Source organism: Hemibagrus wyckioides, linkage group LG15, assembly GCF_019097595.1.
Source record: "Hemibagrus wyckioides isolate EC202008001 linkage group LG15, SWU_Hwy_1.0, whole genome shotgun sequence".
Classification (NCBI taxonomy): Eukaryota; Metazoa; Chordata; class Actinopteri; order Siluriformes; family Bagridae; genus Hemibagrus; species Hemibagrus wyckioides.
This window is the reverse complement of record NC_080724.1, coordinates 3,283,385-3,293,414: the sequence shown is the minus strand read 5'-3', so window position 1 is coordinate 3,293,414 and position 10,030 is coordinate 3,283,385. Positions and strand designations below refer to the sequence as shown.

The 10,030-nt window shown below is 41.3% G+C and overlaps 1 protein-coding gene across 1 annotated transcript; it reads right to left on the bottom strand.

Moving 5' to 3' along the window:
- Positions 1-3,341: 3,341 nt before the first annotated feature.
- npbwr2b (neuropeptides B/W receptor 2b) lies at positions 3,342-5,426 on the bottom strand. Its single transcript, XM_058409227.1, has 2 exons — positions 5,326-5,426; positions 3,342-5,101 (listed from the first exon to the last, which is right to left on the bottom strand). The coding sequence occupies exon 2, from the start codon at positions 5,008-5,010 to the stop codon at positions 3,991-3,993; it is 1,020 nt and encodes a 339-aa protein (XP_058265210.1). The 5' UTR covers positions 5,011-5,101; positions 5,326-5,426; the 3' UTR covers positions 3,342-3,990.
- Between the last annotated feature and the right edge of the window lie 4,604 nt (positions 5,427-10,030).

The following is a 10,030-nucleotide window of genomic DNA, read 5'->3' as shown; positions in this document are numbered from 1 at the left end:
ACACTCAACACAGCATATATATTTAAGGGGGAAAAAATCACTGTCCTCAATTATTGCTATAAAGTTTAGCTAGTGTGGGAGCTACCTTGGTTTATGCAATCATATCTGTTACTAGCTTCAAACTCATGAAGCCATTCTCATTTGGGTGACATGGAGAGTGTGATCATAAATAATGCCCTTTCTACAACTGTAAACTTGTGTAACCAGGAGCTTCAGAGCAACATATAAATCAGCTATATTTCTAAGTTCATAAGATAAGATTTAGCGCTCATTCCTACCTGCCGAGGTCATCAAAGGTTCAATGAAGGAGACCCAAGCACAAAACCAACTGCCTCAACAGCAGTTCAACGCTGGCACCATAGTCTCCAAGTGGTTTGATCCATAAAAGTCCCCAGCAGCACTGAGCACCACTAAGTCATGAGACTCCAACCAGAAGTAAGGCATCAGGATGGATCAGACAGATCTGGAGAGAAGAAGCAGTCACACTGGGAACTCAGAGCTTGGAGGAGCAGGTGTAGCTCAACAAAGAGAGAGAGAGAGAGAGAGTTACTCTGTAATCAGAAAGAAAAATCATTTCTGTGTTGTCAGAATTTAGCAGGAGGAAGTTAGTAATCATCAACTGTTATTGATGCTTTCAAATGTCATTGATACACAATCTCCAATTTTATTAAGCTGGTGCCTCTCTTCTGGCTATGCTGAAACATATACCTCTGGGTCATAAGCATAACAGAGGAAGCTTTACCTATAACTGCACCAAGAGGTAGCATTCACCGATCAGACATAACTTTATGACCACCTGCCTAATATTGTGTTGGTCCCCCTTCTGCTGCCAAAACAGCCCTGACCCATTGAGGCATGGACTCCACTAGATCCCTGAAGGTGTGCTGTGGGATCTGGCATCAAGATGTTAGCAGCAGATCCTTTAAGTCCTGTAAGTTGTGAGGTGGGGCTTCCATGGATCGGACTTGTTTGTCCAGCACATCCAACAGATGCTGGATTGGATTGAGATCTGGGGAATTTGGAGGCCAAGTCAACACCTCAAACTCATTGTTGTGGTCATCAAACCATTCCTGAACCATTTTTGCTTTGTGGCACGGTGCATTATCCTGCTGAAAGAGGCCACAGCCATCAGGGAATATTTTTTCCATCCTTTTCCATGAAAGGGTGTACATGGTCTGCAACAATGCTTAGGTAGGTGGTACATGTCAAAGAACCCGAGGTTTCTCAGCAGAACGTTGCCCAAAGCATGCCTCCGTCGGCCATAGTGCATCTTGTGTTCCCCAGGAAAGCGACGCACATGCACCCAGCTATCCATGTGATGTAAAACAAAACGTGATTCATCAGACAAACCACCTTCTTCCAGCGCTCCGTGGTCCAGTTCTGATGCTCACATGCCCATTGTTGCCACTTGCCCATTGCTGCCCCTGTGCACAGGGGTCAGCATGGGCACTCTGACTGGTCTGCAGCTATGCAGACAACAAACTGTGATGCACTGTGTATTATGACACCTTTTTTTTTATCAGAACCAGCATTACCTTCTTCAGCAATTTGAGCAACAGTAGCTCATCTGTTACTGATTGGTGAAAAGCAGTGGGCCTAAAACAGAACATTGTGGAACACCAAACATAACCTTAGTAATCTACAAACTAATAACGATCAGTCAAGACCTGACTTGAATAAGACCTGGGCCAGAAAAGGTCTGTTCCTTTAACTCTGAAAATATTTTCTAGCCCATAAAATATGATCAGTACTTATAGTATTTTCATTGGTGTCAAAAGCTGCACTTAGGTCAAGCAAAACCAGTAAGGAAACACAACCCTGATCAGAGGCCAGTAGTAGGTCATTAACCACTTTAACTAGTGCTGTCTCTGTGGTATGATGATGCCTAAATCCTGACTGATACATTTCATGAATGTTATTCCTGTGTAGGTATGAGTATAAATGCTGTGCTATAACCTTATCTAGGATCCCTTGGTAGGAGCCGTTGTAACAAGATAATCAATGTTATTCACTTTGTTTTAATGTTATGGCTGATCTGTATTTTTGGTAGCATATTTAAGTAAGAGGATTCTTGATTAGTTGTCCTGTCATAGGAAGTTTTTGGCATTCAGAATTAGTGTTATACCAATAATGAACCCAGAAGTTATGCTGACCTATACGTTGATTAGGAGCTCTTGGTTGCACAATTTAATTTGGCTATTTACAGTTGTAGATAGAACATTATTAATAATCACACTCTCTGGTGTCACCCAGTTGAAGATGGGGACTAAAAACAGAATGCAGCCTCAGGGTATTCATCTCTATGATTATGAGGTCCGTATATACAGTCAGTGACACTCATGGCACTACAAACTATTATATTCATGCCACCAGGTGATGCTAAAATGCATGTCCTTTTACTCTATACTCCTCTTTTTATTACACCATACTCCACAGCAGCTTTGGAGATGCTAGCTTAGATCCTGTTTCAGCCTCTTCACTGAAATATTGCAATACATATAAACAAAAAGAACCTTCTTTGTTCCTAGCACAGCCTGAAGATCTGAAAATAGGGTGAAAATAGGCATTACAGGGTTTTTTTGAACCCAGATGGTGGTAGAGCATGGTTGAGCATTGGCTGTGGATGGAGACAGGTTAAACCGGCAGATAACTCATGATGATTCTGACCTGTGTCTTATTAGACAAATGTGTCTCTGTGTGCCTTCATGTGTTCACCCCATAATTTAGGAGAGAGAGAGAGAGAGAGAGAGAGAGAGAGAGAGAGATTCTTTCGATTAAATATGTATACTTGTTTGCTGTCTGTTTTGCACCATGTTTGCTCAGAGAGTATTATTTACTCCAAAGCCCCCCTTTTTTGTCTATTTTTCCCTGTTTTATATTTCTGCAACTTTTTCTGTCTTCCCATTTAAAGTATACAAATGAAAATTCAAGGATGTCAAAAAATTCCAACAATCTATCCGCATAGTTTTTCAGAAAATTATTGTAAACAGTCACTCAACTGTGGGATCAAACCTCACCCACCTGAAAGATTTGGTATTATATAATACAAATACAACATGTTAAATACACTTCATGGAATTTGCACGGATTAAAAACAATGGAATTGTTGCTTGTGTGAATGCAGTGTAAGAATGATGTTGATATTTAATAGTAAAGTAATATTGTAATATTATAAATTGCACATTCTGCTACATGTAAAGTGAAATCTAGGCAATCTTTGTGTGTAAGGAAACGGTACAATATAACCCTTCATAATAGATAATAATAAGATTCAGACAGAAATACAAGCTATATGCTGTGTGTGGAAATTAAATAGTCTCTGAAAAGGTTATTTACATGGTGAGTCTTTAATAAAGACAATACTTTAAAATAATGCTAATAAATACTGTAACATTTTTTTTTTCTCATTACTGACCTACACAGCGGTCCACAAAGCAAATAAATCCAAACAATGTCTTCTTTTTTTTTAATATAAAACAAGTGTTGTACTACAAAACAAAACTGTTAACAAAAGCTGTAAAACAAAACACCATGTACTATATGCTTCACTGTGTAAAAATGTGAGAGCTTACATCTTTGAAACCATTAAAAAGCTTTATTTCAGTGTGAATTCTAGTGTACTGTGCGCACAATATTTGGCCATCTATCCTTTAAGATTTATTGAAATTATACTAGCTTACAAATGAAGTTTACGTGACAACGTTTCCATATAGACACATTTATACAGATGTACAACATGTACATTTTCCTCTAACCGTTCCTCATGCTGAGACAATGATATTTTATCATCTTTAGTTATACAGCAATATAACAGAGAATAACGAAGAAAGCGTTTGCTGATAAAGATGATGTTCACGTAATTGGCGCAAGAGGGAGACAAATGCTGACGTTCGATGCCACATGCACTTCCACAGTCTATCAGCTAAAGCCAGTGACTTGATTTTACTCTTCAGCAGCTGTTCTCTTTGAAGACACACAACTGGACTACGTTCAACCAGCCCTACATTCTAGCATCTTCTTGAACGCTTTCCTGAAGCTGTCATCCAGGAAAGCGTAGAGGAATGGGTTTAGGCAGGAGTTCGCATAACTCAAACTGGTGATAAAATAGGAAATACCGATGACAACTGGTGTGGTGCCCAGATCCGTGGTCAGAGCTACGATGGTGCTGAGATGGAATGGAGTCCAACAGAACAAACACACGGCCAGTACGATGAACACCATGATGGTCACTTTCTTTTTGGCTTTATCCAGGGCCTTGGCGTTAGTGTTGAGTCTCATGTTGCGCAGTTTGTACAGCATCATAGTGTAGAGTATGCAGATCGTGGAGACGGGAATGGCAAAGCCCAGTAAGAGTGTATAAATCCGACTTGCTTTAAACCATAAACCTTCTGGGCTGGGAAAACTTAGAACACAACTTTTTCGCTCGGTGTCGTCCGGACTGATGTAAACTCCTCCAAACACTGTAAAGGGCATTACGATTAGAATGACCAGCAACCAAACGCACAGGCTGACTATTTTGGCTGCCCGGTATGTGCGATACGGCATGCGCTTTGAGCGCACCGTGGCCAGAACGACCAGGTATCGGTCAATGCTCATAACCGTTAGAAAATATATACTGGAGAAAATATTGTAGTGGTCAATGCTCAAAATGATTTTGCAGAGCACTTCACCAAAAGGCCAGTAGTGCAAGAGATGCTCAGCAATGTTAATGGGCAAAACTAATGTGAAGAGATCATCAGCAATGGCCAAGTTTAGGATAAACATGTTAGTGACTGTCTTCATCTTAGGAGCCTTCAGTATGACATAGATAACTGCTGTATTGCCGGTTAATCCCACTGCACATATCACGGAGTAAATAACCGGGAGAACTACGTACAGATCAGCGTAAAAGAAGTAGTCCGCCGGTGGCGTACAGTTTAAATCAGACCGGTTGGGAGAACTGTAGTAATAAAAGTACATGCTGAAGTTGCATTGCGAGTTGGTCTTAACGGGGTTGGAAATATTCTCCATACTGTGAGCGATTACTCGGTTATGCCTTATTTCATAAACGGTCACGCAGGTGTCTGTGTTGGGTTATCTGTTGCTTCTGGCATCGTGAGACCTGAAATGGGAAAATTATCTTCACAATATATATATATATATATATATATATATATATATATATATATATATATATATATATATATATATATACTCTTTATTTATATATATATGTTTAAATAAACTGACTGGGAGCTAAATGACTAATCAAACTAGAAATCCATACGTACATGAATGAGTTAATTAATGTTTAATAAAAATTTAAAAAGAAGCTGCATTTCTTACCGATTATATGAGACTTTCTTTTGTGCCCACTCTCTCTCCGTGTTCTTCATCCAGGGAGCGCGGATTGTTCGCTTCCAAGCAACTGGAAGAATGAAGTGCGATCGCGTTACGTCACTGCCACTGGGTTGGTTTTTTTTTTTTTCAGACTTAAAGATGTGTGTGTGTGTGTGTGTGTGTGTGTTTAAAGAAAAACCAAAAAGAGAAGAAAAAAAATATATCAGCTTAGTGAGACTCACTTATCAACTTGGTCAGGAAGGATTCAGTCAAATGGAAATTTCAGATCATTTCAGATGAATAGAGGAAGTGGTTTTGAGTGGTTTGTTTCTGAAAACTCTCATTGTTTTCAAAAATAAGATACCAATCAATTCCATCCACTTCAAGGTTGTGTGACATTATGCGTGTTCAGTGAATTCTTATGTCTAGCATACAATTACTATTTATTTAAGTAGTTTTGTACTGCACTGAGAATTGGTAACATTTATATATATATATATGTGTGTGTGTGTGTGTGTGTATAAGCAATTTGTTTGCTAGAACAACACTTTGTATTAGGCAAGTAGACAAAAACTAGGGTTTCTTTTAAATTGAGTACTGACCTGGCATAACATTATGATCACCTGCCAAATATTGTGTTGACCTTGAGCCATCATGCACTGTGTATTCTGACACCTTTCTATCAGAACCAGCATTAACTTCTTCAACAATCGGAGGAACAGTAGCTTGTCTGTTGGATCGGATCACACGGGCCAGTCTTCGCTCCCCACGTGCATCAGTGAGCTTTGGCCGCCCATGACCCTGTCGCTGGTTCACCACTGTTCCTTCCTTGGACCACTACTGTAAGTAGTCATGTTTTGCAAATAAACATATTTTGCAAGTAAAAAAATCCCAGACTGTTTGAGGGCACCCTCATTCACAATTTTAAATGTCTTATTCTATTGTGTGTAATTGTTTCCTGTGTTTGTGCACATCTGTTTTGTAACAACCCTATGTCACATCTGTGTTTTCCCTCCTTAATTGCTAATTATTCTTATTCTTATTCTTCATAAGTAGGTTGTATGTATATTGAGCTTTCCTTGCCTAAAATAACTTTGTATTGTCTTGGTTTAGTCCTTTTGTTATAGTCCTTTTGTTATATACTGCAGAGTCTATCATGTAGTTTATCTATTTATAGATTTGCATAACTTAATTTATAGATACTTATGCATAGTTAAATATCGTTTCAAATATCTGTGATCAACCAATTTATTATATAATGTTATTCTTATACATTATTAAGCTAGACTTAAAGTAAAATAATTCCTTTTATAGTATGGGAAGCAGTAGTAGATGTTTTGCAGTGTTCATGGATGGATCTTTTTACAAGTTCTATGATGCCAATACTCCCTAATTGGAACAGGCATGCATCACTGTAGGACTGTCTCTTCCACTCCACCCATAATCAATGAAGATTGCATCCATAATTCAAGGAGGATACCAAGAATAATTATCGAGTTCTAAGATGAAGTTCCTCCTAATTCAATTTTATACGTTGCTTTTTAAATTGCCAGACATAATATTTCTGCAGATATTGCTAACATCATGAGTTAGTACTTATATGGCTCATCTCTGTATTTCTTTGCGAATTCCAATCTGGTCTTCAAATTCTGAGTAGCTTGCATCAAATGCTGGATTGTGATGCCCTACCTCAGCTTTGTAAACGTTGTTGATGCTACTGAAGAACTGTCCTGTATGATGTTTTTTTTTTTTAGTACACCAGTGGTCTGCTTTTGCAGAATTTACTCTTTTAAAATGGCTTAGTTTCTCCCAGAGACAGCTCTCTGGTTTTCATGTTGGTTTATCCTTTTTAACAAGAAATGCAGTATTTATAGGTGAAACCCAGAGCTCAGATCAAGAGTAGACATTTTAATTATTTGACCTGTCCTTCTAACAGGCAGACCTGTGCAACAAGAAACACCAGTCACATGTTCAAATACTTTTGGATGGGTGGATACAACATATGGATTTAAAGTTTTAGAGTGCTGTATTCTAAGTTGTTTAACATAAGTAGGTATACATATCAGAAAATGGAAAGTAAAATTCTGATTTTGTTGTCTCATGTGTCTTCAACCCCAAACTTCTTGGTTCCCTGAGAAGGGAATGAGATGCTGCATCATGGCTGATGCAATGGGAACATTACTTTGCTGAAGTTATGTCTAAAGCTCTGAGTGAAATCACATTGCTTTTTTTGTCTCGGGTAGGTCATGTGGCGAAGTGGAGTGCGCCACTAAGACCATATAAGGGCATCTTTATCTCCAGCTTCTACTTGTCTGAATGTAGTGCGAGTAGAGGCCTGGAGTGTGGCAAGCAATGCAGCATCAGGGATTTTCAGGGAACTGGGTTGGATAATTAACCTGGTGAAGTTCTCTTTTGAGCGAACTTGATGCTGTGTCATGGCTGATGCTATGGGAATGTCAATACCAACGACATCACATGCCGGGAGATGACTGTCCCGGAGGTCATGAAACGGCATAAACAAGCTGGGAGCAGAACACCATTAGCTCTGTAAGACCCAGGACACAGGAGTGGGGTCCAGGTCCAGGTTATAGAACCTAATAAGGGTGTAAAGAGTACACCAACCACCACAAGCACAAATATCCTGGAGGGGAACTTACCTAGCCAGAGTACTGGACAAGACGATATACCTAGTGGAGTGGGCTGTAATCCCTAGATGCGAAGCCACACAGTATGCCTTATAGGCCTCAAAGATAGCTACCACTACCCAGCACAAGGTGCTGCTTAGAGACCGGATTGCTTTTGTTGCTGCCACCAAAGCAGACCAAAAGGGAGAGAACTTATACCATGTGTTCTAGCAATGGGCATAGATGCTGAAACTGAACTGGGCACATCAGGTGCAGTCTCTCCTGCTCTGCCAACTCATGAAGCAGAGGACAGGAGGCCTGCAGGAAGGCCAGATGACCAGCTTAAAGCAGAGTCATTTCCAGGGTCAGAATCCCCTCAATGGCTGACACCATTGGCTCAAATCAGGCTAAGAGAAGCCTCTCCAGGACCACTGAGAGGTCCCAGGAGGAGGGACATGATCTCAGCCACCAGACACTGTGCAGAAGGCGAGAGACCAGAGAACAGGCACATGACTTGCAGCAATGGCTGCCACTAACACCTTAATGTAGAGGGTGATAGGCCCTCAAAGAGGCATGTCTGCAGGAACTCTAGCACTGTACTAACAGGGCAGTTACTAGATCCTGATGATGCCAATTATACCAGAGGCCAAATTTCAACATAGTCTCCACAACCTTGGTTGGGTGACCAGGAGTCTAGGAGCTAGTCCCCTTCAGGGGTCAGACAAAGAGGTTCCAAATCTCGAGGTGAGGTGGAGAATCACCCCCTGCACCTTAGAGAGGAGGCTCCTCCTGACAGGAATCTCTAAAGAGCACCGTCAGAAGGGAAATTAGGTCCAGACTCAGGTGGACCAATGAGGAGCCACCAGTAACAGGTGCACTCGGTCAAGGCATACCCTGTCTAGGACCCCTGTGAGCAGAGCTAATGGGAAAACTGTACAGATGGAGCCTCAGCTGCATTTGCACCATGGAGAAGGGAAAGCCACAGGAGACAGGGACAAATCCTCAGAGGCAAACCTCAGATCCGCCTGGCCAAAAATCATCTGCTTCCTGATCATGTGCTCTGGAGTGTAAATTGCTCTCAATGAGAACAATCTGGTGCACCAACATGAACAGAGAGCACAAACACAGACCACCCTAATGATTGATGAAGGAGTCTTTGAGTTTCAGGAGGAAGTGTTTCAGCACTAGAAACACAGCCCCCATCTTCAGGCAATCTATTACCGCTCCCCAACTTGAGAGGGGAGCATCCATTGAAAGAGTCATGTCCTAAGAGTGGGACCCAAGGTAAGAAACCGGGGTCTGTCCACATATGAATGGAACGATGCTTGTGACATGTAACCCTTGTGACCCTGAAAAGGGTGTTTGCAGGATGAAAACCCCTGCTGCTGAGCCAGAGTTGAAAATGTCTCATGTGTAGCAGACCCAAAGGAATAGCTTAGACTGCTACTGTCATGAGCCGAGCACCCTCTGCACCTGGGCAACAGAGAGACATTGACCTGCCAGTCTTTTATGGCAGAAATGGTGGAATCCCCCCGAGCAGGAGACAGACATGTTTGCATTGTAGTTGAATCCCAAACTATACCCAAGAATGTGGTTTTCAGAGAGGGAGAAAGAACACACTTCCATGTGGGCAAGCATGACATGTCAATGCCCAGCTGCTATGCCCCTCAACTGAGCCTGAAGAGCCAGTCGTCTGGATAATTGGGTACATGGATGCCCTGGTGTGCAATGAATGCCAGAGCTTTGCATGAATTTCCATGACCTTTGCAACAGTGAGCAATAAGACTTGACCAAAAGAGAGAACCCAGCACTGGTATGCTTCAACCCTGAAAGCAAACCTAAGGAGTCTCCTATGCTCAGTCTAGATGTGAAGATAGGCATCCTTCAGGATCATCGAAAACAGTTCTCAGACCTAATGTGTCCTTGAGGGTTAACATCTCAAACTTGTACATTTCAGCATACAATTCAGAGCATGCAGGTCCAAAATTGGCCAGAGCCCCTGTCCTTCTTGGTAAGCAAGGAATGCCAGCTGTAAAGCCGGAGGCTTTACTGGTCGGGGAATATGCTCTATGGCCCCTTTCTCAGAT

Excerpts from the sequence above, each read along its gene's own strand:
- npbwr2b (XM_058409227.1), bottom strand. The coding sequence starts at position 5,010 with ATGGAGAATATTTCCAACCCCGTTAAGACCAACTCGCAATGCAACTTC.